Source organism: Pseudophryne corroboree, chromosome 4, assembly GCF_028390025.1.
Source record: "Pseudophryne corroboree isolate aPseCor3 chromosome 4, aPseCor3.hap2, whole genome shotgun sequence".
NCBI classification, from domain to species: Eukaryota; Metazoa; Chordata; class Amphibia; order Anura; family Myobatrachidae; genus Pseudophryne; species Pseudophryne corroboree.
The window spans coordinates 142697768-142720521 of NC_086447.1; the positions used below are offsets into that span (position 1 = coordinate 142697768).

The following is a 22754-nucleotide window of genomic DNA, read 5'->3' on the forward strand; positions in this document are numbered from 1 at the left end:
TTCCTGTGTAATCTGATGTTGGGATATTGACAGCTGGCATCCCATACGCCGGGATTTCATATCCAACCCCTCACCAGCTGTGGCCGGGTGTGGTATAGCTCATAGACAGTTAAAAGATAGACAGTCATTAGTTAGACACTATATGGTCGACAGTCAAATGTCAGACAGGGTCAAAAGTCAGACAGTCAAAAGTCAGACAGGGTCAAAAGTCAGACAGTCAAATGTCAGACAGTCAAAAGTCAGACAGGGTCAAAAGTTAGACAGTCAAAAGTCAGACAGGGTCAAAAGTCAGACAGTCAAAAGTCAGACAGTGTCATAAGTCAGACACACAAAAAATAATTTTTTTTGTGTTTTTAAACATTTTTAACCCAAAATTGGTGAAATTTGTCCGCTCGCTACGCTTCGGGCTCGGTGTCTCATTCCGCTCCGCTTCGCTCACCACAACTTTACTAAAAGGTAATAGTTTGTGTGACATGGATAGTAAATGAGGCAAAAGTTGTAAAAAACAGAAAAATCTAACATTTTTTTTGCGTCTGACTTTTGACTGTCTGACTTTTGACCCTGTCTGACTTTTGACCCTGTCTGACTTTTGACTGTCTGACTTTTGACCCTGTCTGACTTTTGACTGTCTGACTTTTGACTGTCTGACTTTTGACCTTGTCTGACTTTTGACTGTCGGCCATATAGTGTCTAACTAATGACTGTCTATCTTTTAACTATCTGTCTATAGACAGGAACCCCTGTGGCCAGAGTAGAGCTGGTGCAAGGTTTTTCGGCACCCTAGGCAAAAATTTTCTCTACTGCCCCCAACCATTACTAATACCCACTTGCTTGCCCCTTGGGTGACAGTGCAGAGTTGGCATCTTGTAAGTTCCATAGCTACCGCCAGCATTAAGACCACCAAAGACTTCCAGAGACATCTTAATTTTTTGCTGCCCCAAGATCCTGGTACCCTAGACAGCTGCCTAAATCTGCCAAAGGGTGTAGTATAGTATGCCGGCGGCCGGGCTCCCGGTGACCAGCATACCGGCGCCGGGAGCCCGACCGCTGGCATACCGACAGCATGACCAGCGCAAATGAGCCCCTTGCGGGCTTGCTGCGCTACGCACGCCACGCTATTTTATTCTCCCTCCAGGGGGGTCGTGGACCCCCATGAGGGAGAAAAAGTGTTGGTATGTCGGCTGTCGGGATTCCGGCGCCGGTATACTGTGCGCCGGGATCCCGACAGTCGGCATACTGAAGACCACCTCTGCCAAATGGTAGAGCTGGCCCTGGGTCATAGGCTGTTTTTCTAAGAGCAGGATAAGAAATGAGTTAAGGTAATGCAATTTGTGATCCATTCTATTATAGTTACATTATGGCAATTAGCTCAGATTTGTGGAGATGTTACAAAACCAATAACCTTCAATTTCAGGATATTTACATGGAATTTAGCATGTTTTTGTCTGTATGTTTTATCGTGACAGGTGCTAAATGTATAGCTGTGCTCTGCTAAATACACTGATGCAGGAAGAGGCAGATGGAGACCAATCACGGTGCATCTCCACCTGTTCTAAGTGTACTAATGAGCTCATTGGCGACTGTAATGGACACTATGCTGGCACAGAATCACCACAGGTTCAATGACATGGATGCAACCCAAATGAGAAGGAAAGTGATTAGTATTAATAAGATGTGCGGTTCCATCAGCCACCAGTTTTGGGAATTACATAACTCTTCTCTGTATCTTTATTGATTCCACGGTTGGGGAAAAAACATGTTTTAAAAAACAAAACAAAAGAAAAAAAACTTTTTTGTTTAAAACTTTTTTTGTTAAAGAAAAAAGATTGAATTATGTATTAGAAAGATTGATTAACCATGTTTTAATCCTTTCTAACATTAATAACGTTATTAGGCTTTTGATTTGATTTATTTGACATCTTTCAATAAAACATCTTTAAATCAAAAAGACACCTGTTGTGTTGAAACATGTCGGAGAAGTGACCATGGCAAAGGCGTGCGCACAGGGGGTGCCTGGTGCGCACGAGCACCCCCTAATATCCGGCACCACCCACATGCCACGTCTGCTGCAGCAGTCAGTGAGCATCGCCCCGGCCTTCGAGCCGCCGCCGACCCAGTGCAGCTCATTGACGCACTGCGCCTCCCCCACCGCTGCGCCCGCCGCCCGCTTTGAACGATATGCAGCATATACTGCCGCACGGGGGGGGCACTGACGTGCGATGTGACATGTTGATGTCACACCGCGCACCCTCCCTCCCCACCCGTCCGCGCTCTCAATCAACTGTGCGCTCTGCGAACGCCACAGCCCAGGAGGACTCGGAGCTGCTGCCGGAGCTAAGGACACACTCGGCTGAGCACTGACTTCATCAGAGAGTGAGACTCAGTGTTACATTATTTTTCACATATATACTGTATACTAGCTGGTCCAAGCATTCAGTAGCTTTTGTGAATGCACTTATAGTCTATAGGTGCACTCAGTAAACTACTGAATGCTTGGCTCAGCTTTTATATATATATATATATATATATATATATACACCCTGCTCAAAAAAATAAAGGGAACACTTAAACAACACAATGCAACTCCAAGTCAATCACACTTCTGTGAAATCAAACTGTCCACTTAGGAAGCAGCACTGATTGACAATCAATTTCACATGCTGTTGTGCAAATGGAATAGACAACAGGTGGGAATTATAGGCAATTAGCAAGACTCCCCCAATAAAGGAGTTGTTCTGCAGGTGGTGACCACAGACCACTTCTCAGCTCCTATACTTTCTGGCTGATGTTTTGGTCACTTTTGAAAGCTGGCGGTGCTTTCACTCTAGTGGTAGCATGAGACGGAGTCTACAACCCACACAAGTGGCTCAGGTAGTGCAGCTCATCCAGGATGGCACATCAATGCGAGCTGTGGCACGAAGGTTTGCTGTGTCTGACAGCATAGTGTCCAGAGCATGGAGGCGCTACCAGAAGACAGGCCAGTACATCAGGAGACGTGGAGGAGACCATAGGAGGGCAACAACCCAGCAGCAGGACCGCTACCTCCGCCTTTGTGCAAGGAGGAACAGGAGGAGCACTGCCAGAGCCCTGCAAAATGACCTCCAGCAAGCCACAAATGTGCATGTGTCTACTCAAACGATCAGAAACAGACTCCATGGTATGAGGGCCAGACGTCCACAGGTGGGGGTTGTGCTTATAGCCCAACACCGTGCAGGGCGTTTGGCATTTGCCAGAGAACACCAAGATTGGCAAATTCGCCACTGGCGCCCTGTGCTCTTCACAGATGAAAGCAGGTTCTCGCTGAGCACATGTGACAGACGTGACATAGTCTGGAGATGCCAAGGAGAACGTTCTGCTGCCTGCAACATCCTCCAGCATGACCGGTTTGACAGTGGGTCAGTAATGGTGTGGGGTGGCATTTCTTTGGGGGGCCGCACAGCCCTTTATGTGCTCGCCAGAGGTAGCCTGACTGCCAATAGGTACCGAGATGAGATCCTCAGACCCTTTGTGAGACCATATGCTGGTGCGGTTGGCCCTGGGTTCCTCCTAATGCAAGACAATGCTAGACCTCATGTGGCTGGAGTGTGTCAGCAGTTCCTGCAAGATGAAGGCATTGATGCTATTGACTGGCCCGCCCGTTCCCCGGACCTGAATCCAATTGCGCACATCTGGGACATCATGTCTCGCTCCATCCACCAACGCCACATTGCACCACAAACTGTCCAGGAGTTGGCGGATGCTTTAGTCTAGGTCTGGGAGGAGATCCCTCAGGAGACCATCCGCCACCTCATCAGGAGCATGCCCAGGCATTGTAGGGAGGTCATACATGCACGTGGAGGCCACACACACTACTGAGCCTCATTTTGACTTGTTTTAAGGACATTACATCAAAGTTGGATCAGCCTGTAGTGTGTTTTTCCACTTCAATGTTGAGTGTGACTCCAAATCCAGACATCCATGGGTTAATAAATTTGATTTCCATTTATAATTTTTGTGTGATTTTGTTGTCAGCACATTCAACTATGTAAAGAACAAAGTATTTAATAAGAATATTTCATTCATTCAGATCTAGGATGTGTTATTTTAGTGTTCCCTTTATTTTTTTGAGCAGTGTATATATGCAGGGCTGAGTATGCGGCACAGGGAGGGCTATGAAAGCCTTCCACTGCGCCGCTTTCATACACATCTATGCCGGTGGCCGCAGCAGCTTTTGTTCCACCTGCGCAGTGGCTAGGGAGTGGGGATTGTTGATGCCGGAGGGGGCAGGCGGACTGGCAGCAGGACGTAGGACGCTGCAATAAAAGGATTTTTCCCCCCTATCTACAGTGCAGAGACTTGCTGCATATGCAGTGGCATACCCTCCAACTATACCTTTTTGGCAGGTACAGTACCTTTATTTTATGGTCTGTACATACCCTCCAACATTTTGCACATAAAAATTGGTACAAATTCGAAAAGGGACCCTTTTCCTATACTTTCAATGGAAGTTTGGAGAGCCAAAAATCGGTACAGATCATAAAAAATGGTACTGTACCTGCCAAAAAGGTACAGTTGGAGGGTATGTCTGTTCCGATTTTGGGCTCTCCAAACTTCCATTGAAAGTATAGGAAAAGGGGCGTGACCATGCTGTTAGCCGTGGCCACGCCCCCTTTTCGAATTTGTCCCGATTTTTGTTGGAATTTTGGCTCATACCGTGTGACGTAATGTGAATTTTGGCTCATACCGTGTGATGTAATGTGAATTTTAGCTCATACCGTGTGACATAATGTGAATTTCGGCTCATACTGTGTGCTGTAATGTGAATTTTGGCTCATTCCTTGTGACATAATGTGAATTTCGGCTCATACTGTGTGACATAATGTGAATTTTGGGATATAATGTGAATTTCGGCTCATACCATGTGACATAATGTGAATTTCGGCTCATACCGTGTGACATAATGTGAATTTTGGGATATAATGTGAATTTTGGCTCATACCGTGTGACATAATGTGAATTTCGGCTCATACCGTATGACGTAATGTGAATTTCGGCTCATACCGTGTGACGTAACGTGAATTTCAGCTCATACAGTCTGGTGTATTGTGAATTCTGGCTCATACCGTGTGGCATAATGTGAATTTCGGCTCAAACTGTATGGCAAAATGTGAATAAGTTGCACTACTGTCAGTTGCTGGTTAGCATGGGGACATGTGTAAAAGTGCTGGTGTCCTGCGGGGGGGGACTGATGCCATAGAAAGAGGCAGATGTGGATGTGATGGCATAAGTGTACATTTTAAAGTTTACTTGTGTTATATTAAAACTCAAATGTTTGGTCCCCTAAATCTCCCATACTTTTCAGAGCAGAAAACTCAAAATCAGGCTGTAGTTGCTCGGGGTGCAAGGCGTGCGGTGTGGGGGGGGGGGGCGAATGCATGTGCACCTTGGCCCACCACTCTGTAGTTCCGCCACTGGGTCAGGGATAGGCTGGGGAAGTGTAAGCAGCGATATGTTGCAGCGGCAGCTAGGGCTCGGGGTTATGCCATAGCGGCAGTCAGTATCAGCTGGCGGTCACACCATTAAGTTTCATTTTATTTCTCTGGGATGTATTATATCTACTTTATTATTAGGAACTAGGGAGCAATTAGATTAAGCCGTGAGATTTTACTGCAAGAATGTAAAATAGTGCTAGACACGCCCCACCTGCTGTGCACCGCCTAATAAAATTAGCTGCGCACGCCTATTACCATAGGATTGCCTCTTTTACATCATCACCTGTACATCTTGCAGCCGCACAAATACCCAGGTTCCATCTGCATTGCTGCCGTATGTCCACAATATCTGGTACAGAGGCCATTCCATATCCTTAGTTTTTATATATTAAAATGTTTTAAATTTCTACACTGTGAGAAGTTTCTGTTTTTTATCTATATGTTTGGTGAGAATACCGATCCACACGGGATAAAATAAACATTTATATGCACATTCCAGCTGCTTTCAAGTAAGAGAAAGTGTGAGCATCAGCTAACATTTTTATTTTGTGATATGCCTGCACACTGATTACCTGGTCAAAGATACCTTTATGTGTTTTTGCAAAAATGTGTTAATGTAAGCACATATGTGAGCATTCATTTATAATCACACCTAGGGTCCAATTCAAACCTGATCGATAGATTGCACATGCATATGCACCGCAATGCGCGTGCGCATCTCAAACAACAACAGACATCGCCAAACAGCGACTAGCTGGTGCGAAAATTTCAATTGCACAGCCATTTGCAAGCTGATTGACAGGAAGAGGACGATTGTGGGTGGTAACTGACTGTTTTCTGGGAGTGTCAGGGAAAACGCAGGCATTCCCAAACGTTTTCAGGGAGGGTGTGTGACGTCAGCTCCGGACCCGATCAGCCTGTTCTCATCGCAGTGTAAGAGTAAGTCCTAGGCTGTGCACAGACTGCACACAGTGGTAAAAACAATCGATGGTGAGTGTGGTGTGAACGGATTTGCAGCTGTACGCTGACTGAGGGATTTTTTCAGCTCGGCGTACACATGCGATCGCACACTTGCACGGGGTGAATATACACTCCCCTTGTGCGGCGACTATCTGAACGCAGGGCAGCAAAATTAGCAGCCCAGCGATCAGGTCTGAATCACCCCCCTAGTACAGGTGTGTTTTTGGTGAGTCCGTGAACTCTGATCACAGCATGTAGGTGGTCTCCTTGGTGATAAGCCTGCATCTTCCAGATTTTCTACTCTACAATCTAATTTATCAATGATAACAACACTAATCAGTTATCCTTTTTTGTGTTGTCTTTTTAAATGAACCATTGCTCATTCTGAGACGGAATGGAGCATATGAGTGAAAATCACATGGACTTCTGCTATTGAAACAAAGATTGGCACAAAGACTGATTATCACTTTTTGTGGAACTATAACAAACATCACAGTTGAATTACCAGAGCTTCACACCTCTGTAAAATGGCCTGATCTCTACAAAACTGAATATGCAAAATAATTACTATGATTTTACTTATCTCTTATTAAATCATGAGATATAAAAATACCATTCACATGCATATCTGCATTATTATTATTATTGTATGCAGAACAGATGGTGTAATGGTTAGCATTACTGCCTCACATCACTGAGGTCATAGGTTTGATTCCTACCATGGCCCTAACTGTGCGGAGTTTGTATATTCTCCCCGTACTTGCGTGGGTTAACTCTGGGTTCTCCGGTTTCCTCCCACAATCTAAAAAATATACTAGTAGGTTAATTGGCTCCCAACAAAATTAACCCTAGTGACTGTGTCTGAGTGTACATGTGGTAGAGAATTTAGATTGCAAGCTCCACTGGGGCAGGGACTGATGTGAATGGGCAAATATTCTCTGTAAAGCGCTGCGGAATATGTGTGCGCTATATAAATAACTGGTAATAATAATAATATCTTGTCATTCAAGCAGCCAAGTACTGGAATGAATTTCCAACTTAGCTACAGTGTTCTACCAGATTGGACAGGTCCATCCGTTTGCATATTCTCCATCTAGTTTTATTTTAGTTGGACTATATCAATTTGTGTTGCCAGCATTATGATAAAGCTCTGTACGATCTACAGAGTCTATAATATTTTTCCAGTGTAATAAGTAGGTAGTAGAGACATTTTGTTTACTACTTTCTTTTATCTCATTTGGATGTCTCATCATAAGGTTGTTACAGCTAAAATATTCTTTAAAATGTATACCTTTCCTCCAACAGTCTTGCAAGCCAGGTTATTCATCTGCACAAATTCTGGAGCAGATTCTGGAACTCCATGTTCTGTGGTAGCAGCCATTTTGGTAATTTATTAGGATTTACTATCCTTTGACTGTAAAACAAACAGTGATTTGTATTTGTAATTACTTTGTGCTCACTCCCTTATTCTGAATATGCTATTGTCACCACGCACAACCATTAATAGAAGAACACAAGACTATCGGTCTCTATGACAAGCATTGATAGAAAAACAAGACACTTTCGGTATCTATGGTTATACAGTTTCAGTGGGTGCCTGTGTCAGCCAATAGGTTGCATTGATTAGAGTACATGACCAACATATTCACAGAGGACCAGTGAACACAAGAATGAACATGTCACCAAGGGAGGAAAGAAGAGGAGGTGGTTAGCTGCCTTCAATCCCCTGCTAAGGGTGTAGTATGGTATGCCGGTGGCCGGGCTCCCGGCAACCAGCATACCGACGCCAGGAGCCCGACCGCCGGCATACCGACAGCGTGGCGAGCGCAAATTAGCCCCTTGCGGGCTTGCTGCGCTCACCACGCTGCGGGCACAGTGGCGCGCTACGCACGCCACGCTATTTATTCTCCGTCCAGGGGGGTCGTAGACCCCTACGAGGGAGAATATCTGTTGGTATGCTGGGTGTCGGGATTCCGGCGCCGGTATACAGTGCGCCGGGATCCCAACATTCGGCAACCTGAAGACCACCCCCTGCTGGGTGTAGTATGGTATGCCGACGGCCGGGCTCCTGGCGACCAGCATACCGGCGCCGGGAGCCCGACCGCCGGCATACCGACAGCGTGGCGAGCGCAAATGAGCCCCGTGGAACTTTGGGAAGTGACATCTCTGCTCTTACAGATGTCTTGTCTCTCAGAGAGAACACCCACACTCACAGTGCTTGTTACAAAGAGACCCACTGAGAAAGCCCCAAATTGGTGGTGAAAATAATTTGAACCTACAGTATCTTTGCACACCACAGACTACTCCAGATATACAATGGGGTAAATGTAATAGTCTACAATCATGCTGGCATCGGCAGATGTATCAAAGTAACATTTTGAATAAATAAAAAAATTATTTTATTGAAACAAAGTTACAATTAAAGATACAACAGCATGTGGTGTATATGTTCTGGGTTTTGTACATAAGTATGACTTACTTACAGTTTAATACTGAACATAGAAATTGAAAGTATTCACTGTAACAGGAAACAGAAAATGCAACCTCACAGAACAATAAATCTAGGAATCATTATGTTTACAACAGATCTATATGTATGGGTATAAAGTAGAGATGTGCGGGTTCAGAGTTACTTAGTTCTTAATGCCAAAATTAATGCGAGTTTGGATTTATCTAGATTTTTCTTATTGGCTATCCAAAACACGTAAAATCCCAGAGCCAATAAGATGCTGTTTTGAGATCCATTTAAAACCATGTAAATCCGGACCCGCACATCTTGAGTATAAAATAATAATTTAGATACACAAAAAGGATGACTGCAATTTTTATTCACCATTTATAAGATGATGTATTGATTCAAATAAAGAAGAAGAAAAGAAGAAAAAAGGGGAGAAAAAAGCAAAAGTGGGAAAAATGAGGGAAGAGTTTCAGTGGGGATAAAAAAAGAACAGGGGCTTAGTTATGTGTGTCCAGGCCCAGAGCCATCATCACCATTTAAGTGTAGGCAATTGGGGGATCGTTCAGGAAATTTCTGGTTTTATACCTATTGTGGTTTTAAAACAATGTTGTTTTTGTCTGAGTTTGTTGTGTAAAGTGTGAAATGTGTACATAGAATTGTTTAGTTTTTTGTTCCTTATGAAGAGAGGATTCCACCAAATCCATTTTGAAGATGTAGAATAATTTATCTTGAAACACAGATAAAGAAAGAGGGGTACACTGAATCCATTGTTGAAGAAGGCATTTCTTTTGCAATGGCCGAGATGATTAGTAATAGTTTTTTACATCATGGAGATATTCTAGTAGTCCCTGGGAGATGTCCAGATATTTCCCATTCTGGAGTTAGAGGCAGATAATTAACCAATAACATAGACCAGTGGTTCCCAAACTCAGTCTTCAAGGTACCCTAACAGTCCAGATTTAAAGGTATCTATGCTAAAGCACAGATTACTTAATTAGTACCTCAGTTTTCTTATACCACCTGTGCACATGCATGGATATCCTTAAAACCTGTATTGTTAGGTTGCCTTGAGGAGCGAGTTTAGGAAATAGTGCCATAGACTGTGGTATAAGTATGCTTCTAAATGGGCACATTTTGGGCAATCTGGCGAGTTATCAATGCCAATAAGGAGAAACGGTTGGGGGATAAATAGCTTCTATAAAATAACCTATAGAACATCTCTCTGTAACTAGTAGCAGGGATTGTTCTAAGGGAGTATTGTAGAGTACACAGTTACAGTATCTGATTTAAGCAAGAGTCTTCTTTATTTTTCCACATAAATGTAGAGAACCCCATGTCCCTAACAACTAACCCTGTGACTCTGGGGAGCACCACCAACACGAGAAACTAGGACAAGACCATTTGGTCGATTAGACTGTTACGGAAATGTTGGTTTAAGCATCGTCCTTTATTGCAAACTGACAATCCTGTGCGGAATCCCCAGTCAGACCCTTGCAGAGCACGCAGTATGTCCTAACACATTCGGCCTCATGGTTGTCCACAAGGGAAGGTGTGTGCGGTGACATTTCCATAAAGTTGCAGACGGGCATCGCCCAGTAGATGCACCTACTTGCACTTTTGCGTTCGACCCGAAATCAGACCCTAAGATTCTGCCATCGCTTACATCAAGCAGTTCCCACATGTTTGTATCTTACAAGGGGCATAACATTTATCTGTATCTACATATGTCGCAATATATTTATATTATGTAAATTAAATTAACTGGGGTACACCCATTGCCACCACTTATTATTACTATAAAATTTATGTACGGTACCATGCCACACTATTATAAAACAAAATCACAGCACAAAGTTAATACAATGAGTAGACAAATTGTTGCAAACTTTTTTGCTGCCTACTGCTAGAAAAATAATTATATATTAAACTAGCTGAATACCCGTGTGTAGCTATGGAATTTCAAGTATAATTACACAGAGATGAAAAGTGCTGGTATTTAAACAAATTTAATACTGCTTTTAATAATTTTTTACATATATCTTTGTCAGGCCGCACCTCCAGACGGGCCTTCCCCATATTGATGCTGTCAAAAGGCTGGCGCTGAGGAGAATAATCAGCCTCTTTCTCTGTCCCGTACCACCTCTGATGCTGCCCTGCTCGGTGCTGTAAATGCGGGGACGACAGCCCAAGCTCCGCCCACTGTATGTTACATATGGAAGGTTTGCAAGGATATGCTGACTCTATTCCAAAGGGCCCTAGGTCTCCTTGCTTATCTTCTCGCTCTCCTTAGGGCTCCTCCTTTGAGGTAAAAAGGTAAAGATTTTCTTATAACACGTAAGGTCACTGGAAGAGCTGTTGGTACCCTTTACAAAGCAGATAAGCAGTTGCTGACTATCAAGCTTTCCTTTAATGCATTTAAGAGTCAAGGGCTAGATGCATTATCGCTTGGAGAGTGATAAAATGGTGATTGAAAAAGTACCAGCCAATTGGGTCCTAACTGCCATGTCATAGGCTGGGTTTGAAAAAATGGCAGTTAGGAGCTGATTGGCTGGCATTTTTTAACTCACCATTTATCACTTTCCAAGCAATGATGCATCTGGCCCAGTATATCTATCTCTCCTTTCCTCCTATTGCTCTCTGAGAGGTTCGGCAATGTTTAGTTCAAGTTACAGGTTAACCTCTGATAATTGAGCAACTATCCTCTCATGACTGGAAATAGGTTGGTTAAGTACTTAATCTGAAATATACATTTCAATCCAGAAACAGAGCATTGTGCCCTCCCCCCTTTGCGACTTGGTATCGCTGGCACCAAGCATTCTGTATAGCTCCAGCTGGGTGGGCTGTCTTAGCTATCCTCTGTGAGGGAGAAATTCCCAATAATCATCTCACTCCTTTTAAACCCTTTGTGGGTGGAAGCTGCTGTACAAATGTCAAGGTCCTGTCATTATGGTGCAGGAGATTTTCTGATGAGTCAGTGGTATTTGACTTATATATATATATATATATATATATATATATATATATATATATATACAGGTTGAGTATCCCTTATCCAAAATGCTTGGGACCAGAGGTATTTTGGATATCGGATTTTTCCGTATTTTGGAATAATTGCATACCATAATGAGATATCATGGCGATGGGACCTAAGTCTAAGCACAGACTGCATTTATGTTACATATACACCTTATACACACAGCCTGAAGGTCATTTTTGCCAATATTTTTTATAACTTTGTACATTAAACAAAGCGTATGTACATTCACACAATTCATTTATGTTTCATATACACCTTATACACACAGCCTGAAGGCCATTTAATACAATATTTTTAATAACTTTGTGTATTAAACAAAGTTTGTGTACATTGAGTCATCAAAAAACAAAGGTTTCACTATCTCACTCTCAGTCAAAAAAGTCTGTATTTCGGAATATTCCGTATTTCGGAATATTTGGATATGGGATACTCAACCTGTATATATATATATATATATATATATAGAGAGAGAGAGAGAGAGATTTGTGTCAAGCAAATTTAGTTGTGGCTGAAGTCTTCATATGGAGCCCTTCAATCAATATATAATAAGCACAGTGTATTTCTGGCACATGTCTCAAGAAAGCAAGACAAATATGTATACCTTTTGCCTTGCTGCCCTCTCCCACTATTGCCAGAAGACTCCAAGTGAAGTGCCAATTTATAGCTGTAAAGGTGCATACATACGGTGAGATCCTTGCTATGCCTGATTTTGACTTTGCGATTTCCCTTGAACTCCTCCAGAGCCCAGAAGCACCGATTTTGACTACCTGTACTTTCGATTTTCTCTATGTACGATTTTGACTAAGTGCCAATTTTGACCATACTTTGTACCAGATAGTACAGGGCCGGCTCCAGGCCTACTAGCACCCTGTGCGAGAAAATGTAAAAGCGCCCCCTAACCCCTATGCGCGCGCCGAAGGCGCGCGCGCTTCGTGAAAAGTGGGCGTGGCCTCCTGGGAAAGTGGGTGTGGCCTCGTAACTTCATATTATTAAACTATAAATAAATATATTTTTTCACACCCCCTCTATGCACACAATTAGCAGCCTTATGCAGAACAGCCACAGTAGTGTTCCTTACACACAATGTCTCCAGTGTAGTGCCAGCTACACATGACATGCCCCGCAGCAGTGCCAGCTACACATGACATGCCCCTCAACAGTGCCAGCTACACACAATAGACCCCCAGCAGTGCCAGCTACACATGATAGTGTTCACGTTTTAGGGCAGGGTGCTGATCACAAGGAGGGCACATTTTTAAGTAAGGAGGGCAAAATGATGTACATACTGTAATACTTGGTGCTCCTCCACCCACATGCTGAAGCAGGGACAGTGCGCGCCGAAGGCGCGCAGCAAAAATTTAGGGCCGTTGCTTCGTGGGGAAGGTGCATGACCACAGAGTAGTGGCAATTCGCATTACACCACATAGTAGTGCAGCTAATACACATTGCACCAGGTAGAACCTCCTACACACTTTGCGCCAGGCAGAGCACGTTAGACACTTTGCGCCAGGCAGAGCACGATAGACACTTTGCGCCAGGCAGAGCACGATAGACACTTTGCGCCAGGCAGCGCACGATAGACACTTTGCGCCAGGCAGCGCACGATAGACACATTGCCTAGCCACAGATGCCTAGTAGATACACTACATGATATGCCCCCCAGCAGTGCCAGCTACACGTGACATGCCCCCCAGCAATGCCAGCTACACGTGACATACCCCCCAGCAGTGCCAGCTACACGTGACATGCCCCCCAGCAGTGCCAGATACATAAATGGCCACACAGTGCAGATATGCCCCCAGTGCCAGATACATAAATGCCCCCACAATGCCAGATACATAAATGACCACACAATGCCAGATACATAAGTGCCCCCACAGTGCCAGATGCATCAATGACCCCACAGTGCCAGATACATAACTGCCAGATACATAAATGCCCCCAGTGCCACAAAACATAAATGCCCCCACAGTGCCAGATAAATAAATGCCCGCCGTGCCACAAAACATAAAAGCCCCCACAGTGCAGATATGCCCCCACAGTGCCAGATACATAAATGCCCCCAGTGCCAGAAACATAAATGCCCCCACAGTGCAGATATGCCCCCACAGTGCCAGAAAATTAATGCCCCCACAGTGCAGATATGCCCCCACAGTGCCAGAAAAATAATGCCCCCACAGTGCAGATATGCCCCCACAGTGCCAGAAAAATAATGCCCCCACAGTGCAGATATGCCCCCACAGTGCCAGAAAAATAATGCCCCCACAGTGCAGATATGCCCCCACAGTGCCAGAAAAATAATGCCCACAGTGCAGATATGCCCCCACAGTGCCAGAAAAATAATGCCCCCACAGTGCCAGAAAAATAATGCCCCCACAGTGCAGATATGCCCCCACAGTGCCAGAAAAATAATGCCCCCACAGTGCCAGAAACATAATGCCCCCACAGTGCAGATATGCCCCCACAGTGCCAGAAAAATAATGCCCCCACAGTGCAGATATGCCCCCGTGCCAGAAAAATAATGCCCCCACAGTGCAGATATGCCCCCACAGTGCCAGAAAAACAATGCCCCCACAGTGCCAGAAAAATAATGCCCCCACAGTGCAGATATGCCCCCACAGTGCCAGAAAAACAATGCCCCCACAGTGCCAGAAAAATAATGCCCCCACAGTGCAGATATGCCCCCACAGTGCCAGAAAAATAATGCCCCCACAGTGCCAGAAAAATAAACGGCCCCACACAGTGCCAGACAGATTTTAACTTACCTGTCTGTCACTGACACTGCGGTGCTGCTGGGAGCCGGGAATACTGCTGTGGGCGGGCCGCGGACGGAGGAACAAAACTGTGTGCGCGCTATGCACGCTGCGCGGCGCCGGCGTCCAACGTCAGACGCCGGCGCCGCACAGCGCGCTGCATAGCGCGCACACAAGCGGCCGGGAGTCGGAGTCGGACACACAGAGGCTGGCTCCAGGCAGGAAAATGGCGGCCGCAGCGTGCGGCGCCCTGTAAGAGTGGCGCCCCGCGCGGCCGCTCTAGTCGAACATGCCTGGAGCCGGCCCTGAGATAGTACACATAGGGGGTAATTCCATGTTGATCGCAGTAGGAATTTTGTTAGCAGTTGGGCAAAACCATGTGCACTGCAGGGGAGGCAGATTTAACATGTGCAGAGAGAGTTAGATTTGGGTGGGGTGTGTTCAATCTGCAATCTAATTTGCAGTGTAAAAATAAAGCAGCCAGTATTTACCCTGCACAGAAACAAAATAACCCACCCAAATCTAACTCTTTCTGCACTTGTTATATCTGCCTCCCCTGCAGTGCACATGGTTTTGCCCAACTGCTAACAAAATTCCTGCTGCGATCAACTTGGAATTACCCCCATAGTCAAGATTGACTTGCCTGCACAGTCTATCTAGCCTTGTGATACTGACCCCGCAGGACCGCGCATCGGGATCGAATCGGTATCGCAAGCGGCATAACACCTTCTGATTTGCACCAACTTTCCTTCCGATTTTGACTATATAGTCAAAATTGAAAGGATTTATCTCACCGTGTGTACACACCTTAACATGATCTTGTCTTAATACAATACTGACTACTGCATCTCCCAAATGCATAGTGATTGCTTTGGCCTGTGAAATTACAGATACGATTTTAAAGAAATGTCCTTCAAAGTTGATGTTTGTCATTAATAACAAACACCAGCTAATTTTATTTCATAATATTACAGCTGCATATTATTCATAAAAAAAATCCATATGTACAGTAAAACACTATTTTTTCTAAATGAGTAAAATAAAGTCTACCTAAAATTGTACAACACATAGAGCGAAAGATGATAATGAAGTATCAGAATGTTACTATATTAAAATTAACTTGTTAATATATTAACATACTAGAGGTCTTAATATATTTATATACTGTAGGTACCAAAACTCCAATCAACAGTGCTAAATTTAATTCAGTCTTACCTTATAAGCAAGAGTCCACATATAGTGTTATCTCGTATCAGTTAAAGCTTCTGGTTAAATAAATACAGTAACAGACAACGTTAACCACCCTGTCAATCAGTTACTTCTCTAATTGATTTTTTTTCTTAAATGTAAATATTAACGAGACTGTCATATTGCTAGGGCTATTTAAGACATTAGTGAGATCGGGCCAAAAAATCCCATCAGAGTCCTCCAATACTTTTGCAAAAGAGGTGAAACTTGCAACATTATCTTCAATTTAGATTGTATCAAGTGTTCCCACTTGCCTGGCATGGTCGCATCAGATGCGACCATGCCTGCAAGTGCTCTATCTGACCTGATCGCACGGGATGCGACCAGTCAGAGAATGTTAGCAGCGGCAGGGAAGAGAAACTTCGCTCCGCTGCTGCTGTCCCTCTGCCTCCCTGCACTCCCCCCTGTGTCTGCCGTGCTGCTGATCGGTCAGCACGGCAGGAAACCCCCCTCCCTCCAGCGGTTGCAGACCATGGCAGCTGCTGGTGAGTGTAACTGAATCCTCCCAAGCCACCCCCAGACACCCCCCCCCCACCCTTGCATACTTGCAGGCTGTCCCGGCTTTCAAAATGAAAGCCGCGATAGTCGATGGTCGCGATGTTCCCAATCGATGTTTCGATGTTTGGGGGTTATTTTTTTTTAAAAAATCTTTTTTTTTTTTTTTTTTTTTTTTTAAGCTTAAATCATTTGGGATAGGGTTAAAGTCATGTTCTTTACTTAATTCACTCATAAAAAAAATAAAACAATTTCGGAGCGGTTTTCGGCGAAATAAATAGTCAGTTAAGTGGTTAATAAGAACAAACACTATTTCCAATAGCACAGGTCTGTACGAGGGGTATTTACGTTTTTAGCATTTAAGGAGCTAGAGCAGAGACCATTAGAGGATATCATTAGAAAAGAAGCTAGGTGATAGTTAGCCTTGGGTTAGAGCTTGTGGCAAGGTTACGTTTCAAATTTGAAGGTTCAGATCAGAACTTGTGCAATAATTCTGCCAGAGTTTAGATGATAAATTAGGGCCTAGTATTTTGAACTTAAATTTTTTAACTTTACATTCCCATCTAAACGTTTATTCATGCAAAACAAGCCCACAGTGTACACAAGCTACGCCCAAATCTGTAAAACTTTCTGACAAAGGGCTTTATTCAGAGGTGTATGCAAACCCAATGTTTAGGTATGTCTCCAATGTTTTGGATTTGCATATGTGCAGAAGCTGCACAGCGAATGTACAAATTCAAGGCTGTGATGTCGCTCATAGTACCCCAAACACTGTTGTATGGGGGCAGCGAAAGGGCAACAGGCAGCATTGCAGAAAACGGGGCGTCCGCAGGGCCGTCATAACAGCATTATGGGCCCTGGGCAAAGCAATGCCCTAAGGACCCTACACACCCATTCACGGGAACCAATTAAAAACATGCCCCTACCACTGTCTCTCCACATGCTTACATACAGTAAATAGCTGTCAGCACTCTGATTTTTAGATAGCTCCCGCCATCCACCAATCAGACTGCTACCTCGCCACTCTGATTGTGTGACCAACACCCCTCCCTGCTCGAAGGCCCATGGTATTGTGGGGCCCTGAGCAGCTGTCCAGTGTACCTATACGTTAAGATGGCCCTGGGTGTCAGCCCTATCTTGTGGGCATACTGAGGCCAGTGGGTGCGTCCTTGGATGCAGCTACACTGTCTTTAGCAGCGTGAATTTCCCAGCCATCCCAAGTATCCTAAGGGTTACTCAGATGACCGATGGTCACGCAGATGATCAGATGCTGCGTCCTCGGATCACAGAAGCCAGCTGGAGGTGTCTATTTACATAAGAAGCCTCCTGCAGCATTAGCATATTTAGCACAGCCGCTTAGTACAAAGATGAATGAGCCCCAAAGTCATGGCCTCTCCTTAGTGTAACCCCCTTTTGGTGGTAATTATATCTGTTATATGTAAAGTAAATGGATTTTAATGTTGTAAATAATAATTATATATGTGTAAATGCATTTAATGGTTAATTTAGAATTAATAACCAGTGAAGGGTTAATGTGGGTGTGTCCGTAACGGCTGTTGGGTGATCTGAAGGTTTCCATGACAACCCAAGAGGAACTATAAATAGACCTGAGGCCGAGACCATGGACAGTTGGTCTGAGGAAATTGATTGGGCAGGTAGATTCCTTTCAGCTCCTCTAAATACGGTGAGGGGATAGAGGAGGTAGCTTCCCGGTGAGTGGAGAGGAGATCCGCTGCCAGGCAGTGATCCCTGCTGCCAGGAAGTGAGGGATGCAGCCAGGCTGTGCGACTCTTGACAGAACAGTATCCCCCTGCACCACCTCCTGGTAAAGTCAGCACTGACAGGACAGGGAGAGTCTGAAGGCAAAGCGGCTCTGCTGAGGAGACTGGAATGTATGACTGAACACCTCCCAGTGCCTAATCATGGGAGACAGAGGGACTGGTGGCATGCCAGAAGCTCATAGAGCGTTGGGCATACTCCCACAGTGACAAAAAATGGGGGCGTGGCTCGTAATTGCAGCATTCCCATGAAGCCACACCCCATTTGCCGAGGCCACACCGCTTATCGGGAGCACATGCCACAGTGCGTGAGATGTCCCGACTCCTTCTTTCAAGTTGGGAGATGCTACTACTGTACTTTGAGTTACTGCAGGGTAAGGGGTAGAATATTACACAGTAGAAACATATATTTAGTGTATTCAAGAAAAGGAGCAGAAGGTAAGTGGATGACACTTATACTTGGCTAAACCTGCAGCCTGTCACAGAACTGGATTTTACGAGATGACATTAATCTTTTCTAGGCAATGTGAAAGTATAATAACTACATCATAACTCAACAAACAAACAAACTGTAGATAAAGATAATCCAATACAACTGGAAGTCTCTATAATAATGCCCTGCATGCCTGAATTTGTGGAAGTTGCAAATAAAGCAGTCTAAAATGAGGATCTCAACCATTACAGTACAGTATGTGCACCACCATTATTGTGACATGTCTAAATGCTAAAAACACGTAAGAGTCCAGGGCTTATACTTCAGTATTAGAATGTGTTTAGAAGGTAGTGATATATTTGTAGCTGTAAATTTTGTTTCATTTAAGTGTGGGATGTTATTTACAGGAGTGTGAAATTAGAATGTAAATCCCATAAGGATTGAAGGATATATTCAATATATATTGGTACCTGAATTCATATTTTCTTACCCGTGTGTCTTCTAAGCAGGGCCGGCTCGAGGCACATTCTTTAGGAGTGGCTACGGTGGGCGCCAGATACCTAAGGACAGCCATCAGCCGTCTGTCCTTTCAAATCAGTCACCGGTTTGTCAACCAAGCAGAGCTCGCAGACCGACTCCTGATTGACTGATTTTTTCACATACCCATGGCCGGAGACCAGGCTGAGGGGCAGGAGAGATGTGCGCTGTGCTCTCCTCCCCTCGGACACAGCAACAAGCATTGGACCTCAGCAGTGGGAGCAGTCAAGCCTGGCAGTGGCAGAAGAGCCCCGGGGGTGAGCAGCACTACTGGAGGCATAACATGTGTATCTGGCACTGTGATGGCATATCATGTGTATCTGACACTGTGGGGGCATATCATGTGTGCCAGGCTTGACTGCTCCCGCTGCTGAGCCCCCTATACACACTGCACAAGGTGGAGACCCTTAGGAGAGAGAGAGAGAGAGAGTGTGTGTGTGTGTGTGTGTGTGTGTGTGTGTGTGTGTGTGTGTGTGTGTGTGTGTGTGCGTGCGTGCGTGTGTGTGTGTGTGTGTGTGCGTGCGTGTGTGTGTGTGTGTCACTCACCAGCTCTCTGGACAAAGTTACTAGCAGGACAGCATAGTACGGGAAGCGGACAGTGCCACGCGGACCTGGAGATGTACAGTGCGGTGCAGACAGCGGGGGGCAAATCAGAAGGCTCCCCCAGGCAGTGCCTCACTCACAGCGGTGACCAGCACCATGTAGAGCTGCCAACAGCGGCAACCACAGTTCCTCGCGCCGGTGTCCAGCACGGCCCTAAAATCAAGGAAATCTACATAAACTACAGCTCCCAGTAGCCCTTACTGTCGGGAGCTCCTGGGCTCTCAAGGGCTGCTGGGAGATGTAGTTTATGTAGCATTTCTTGATTTTAGTGCAGTGCCGTGGCAGACACCGGTGCCAGCTGTACATGTTGCCGGGCGTCACTGCGGGGGGAGGCACACACAGGTACTGCCTCTAAAAATCCTCCCCCGGCGCAGCATGGCTCCACCAGGCATCGCCCCTCCTTTGCTGCCCACCCTGGCGAGTGCCATCCTGGCCAATGGGTAGATAAGCCCCTGTCTGGCACTTTTGGGGGCATATGCGTATCTGGCACTGCACTACTGGGGGTGTATGAGTATCTGGCACTGCACTACTGGGGTCACTATGTGTATCTAATACTCTACAGGGGTCATTATGTGTATCTGGCACTATACTGGAATCAGGTTTCTAGACAATGAGGCTCCCAGTGCGAGATTTAAAAATGTGCGCCCCTCCCCCCCACATTGCAATTAAAAATGCCAAAAAAAAAACATAGATATAAAAAAGACAAATTTGTACACGTGCTCCTGGCAAGGAGGCGTGACCTTGCTAAAATGGGCATGGCCTCGTAGGAAAAGACTACCTTACACCCCAGTTTTTGACCCTGCACCAACAGATCTTGGCCACCACAGGGAAAAAGAAATTCCACCATATTAAGCCCCGCACAGTAATGCCACGTGCACCATACTATGCGGCCAAAACCTAACTGCATATATGTCTTTTTCCTCTCACCCTCCTCACCTCTTCCTATAAATATTTTAGGATTTTGTGTTCCCAGACCCCTTCAACAATATATATATATATAAATATATATATATATACACTGCTCAAAAAAAATAAAGGGAACACTAAAATAACACATCCTAGATCTGAATGAATGAAATATTCTTATTAAATACTTTGTTCTTTACATAGTTGAATGTGCTGACAACAAAATCACACAAAAATTATCAATGGAAATCACATTTATTAACCCATGGAGGTCTGGATTTGGAGTCACCCTCAAAATTAAAGTGGAAAAACACACTATGGGCTGATCCAACTTTGATGTAATGTCCTTAAAACAAGTCAAAATGAAGCTCAGTAGTGTCTGTGGCCTCCTCGTGCCTGTATGAGATCCCTACAACGCCTGGGCATGCTCCTGATGAGGTGGCGGATGGTCTCCTGAGGGATCTCCTCCCAGACCTGGACTAAAGCATCCGCCAACTCCTGGACAGCCTGTGGTGCAACGTGGCATTGGTGGATGGAGCGAGACATGATGTCCCAGATGTGCTCAATTAGATTCAGGTCTGGGTAACGGGCGGGCCAGTCCATAGCATCAATGCCTTCGTCTTGCAGGAACTGCTGACACACTCCAGCCACACGAGGTCTAGCATTGTCTTGCATTAGGAGGAACCCCGGGCCAACCGCACCATTACTGACCCACTGCCAAACCGGTCATGCTGGAGGATGTTGCAGGCAGCAGAACGTTTTCCTTGGCGTCTCCAGACTCTGTCACGTCTGTCACATGTGCTCAGTGAGAACCTGCTTTCATCTGTGAAGAGCACAGGGCGCCAGTGGCGAATTTGCGAATTTTGGTGTTCTCTGGCAAATGCCAAACGTCCTGCACGGTGTTGGGCTGTAAGCACAACCCCCACCTGTGCGCGTCGGGCCCTCATACCACTCTCATGGAGTCTGTTTCTGATCGTTTGAGTAGACACATGCACATCTGTGGCTTGCTGGAGGTCATTTTGCAGGGCTCTGGCAGTGCTCCTCCTGTTCCTCCTTGCACAAAGGCGGAGGTAGTGGTCCTGCTGCTGGGTTGTTGCCCTCCTACAGCCTCCTCCACGTCTCCTGATGTACTGGCCTGTCTCCTGGTAGCGCCTCCATGCTCTGGACACTACACTGACAGACACAGCAAACCTTCTTGCCACAGCTCGCATTGATGTGCCATCCTGGATGAGCTGCACTACCTGAGCCACTTGTGTGGGTTGTAGGGAGGTCATACAGGCACTTGGAGGCCACACACACTACTGAGCCTCATTTTGACTTGTTTTAAGGACATTACATCAAAGTTTGATCAGCCTGTAGTGTGTTTTTCCACTTTAATTTTGAGGGTGACTCCAAATCCAGACCTCCATTGGTTAATAAATTTGATTTCCATTGATAATTTTTGTGTGATTTTGTTGTCAGCACATTCAACTATGTAAAGAACAAAGTATTTAATAAGAATATGTCATTCATTCAGATCTAGGATGTGTTATTTTAGTGTTCCCTTTATTTTTTTGAGCAGTATATATATATATATATATATATATATATAGAGAGAGAGAGAAAGAACAGAGGCGGCACTCACGCAGGCTTTTGCAGGTGTAGAAAAGTCAATTTAATGTACCGACATGTTTCGGGGACTAACCCCGTCCTCAGGGCCCTTAGGACGGGGTTAGTCCCCGAAATATGTTGGTACATTAAACTGACTTTTCTACACCTGCAAAAGCCTGCGTGAGTGCCGCCTCTGTTCTTTCCATATGCATTGAGGAGTATTACCTCTGGGAGGGCACCGCAGCATCTATTATCTCAAGGAGGAGTGCCGGGACTTTTGTACATATATATATATATATATATATATATATATATATATATATATATATAATCCAGAGGGGGCGAACGGCACTCATAAGAGAAGCTGTCATGAATCATAACAATGGCATATATCCAGACGATTAGAGTCCTCTGAAAAGCTGACCTCAGATATATGCCACTGTTGTGATTTTCCATCCCCCTTTTGTTTTGTAGTACTATATGGG

The 22754-nt window shown here is 45.0% G+C and overlaps 1 protein-coding gene across 1 annotated transcript in view; it reads right to left on the reverse strand.

The window, feature by feature from the left end:
- Nucleotides 1–15981, reverse strand: part of ALLC (allantoicase) — a 54009-nt gene extending 38028 nt beyond the window's left edge. The window contains exons 1-2 of the mRNA XM_063915465.1: nucleotides 15895–15981; nucleotides 7723–7845 (exon numbers count right to left, since the gene is read on the reverse strand). Of these exons, the coding sequence (XP_063771535.1) occupies nucleotides 7723–7812 (90 nt within the window). The 5' untranslated portion in view covers nucleotides 7813–7845; nucleotides 15895–15981. The remainder of the gene's footprint in view (nucleotides 1–7722; nucleotides 7846–15894) is intronic.
- Nucleotides 15982–22754: the final 6773 nt, after the last annotated feature.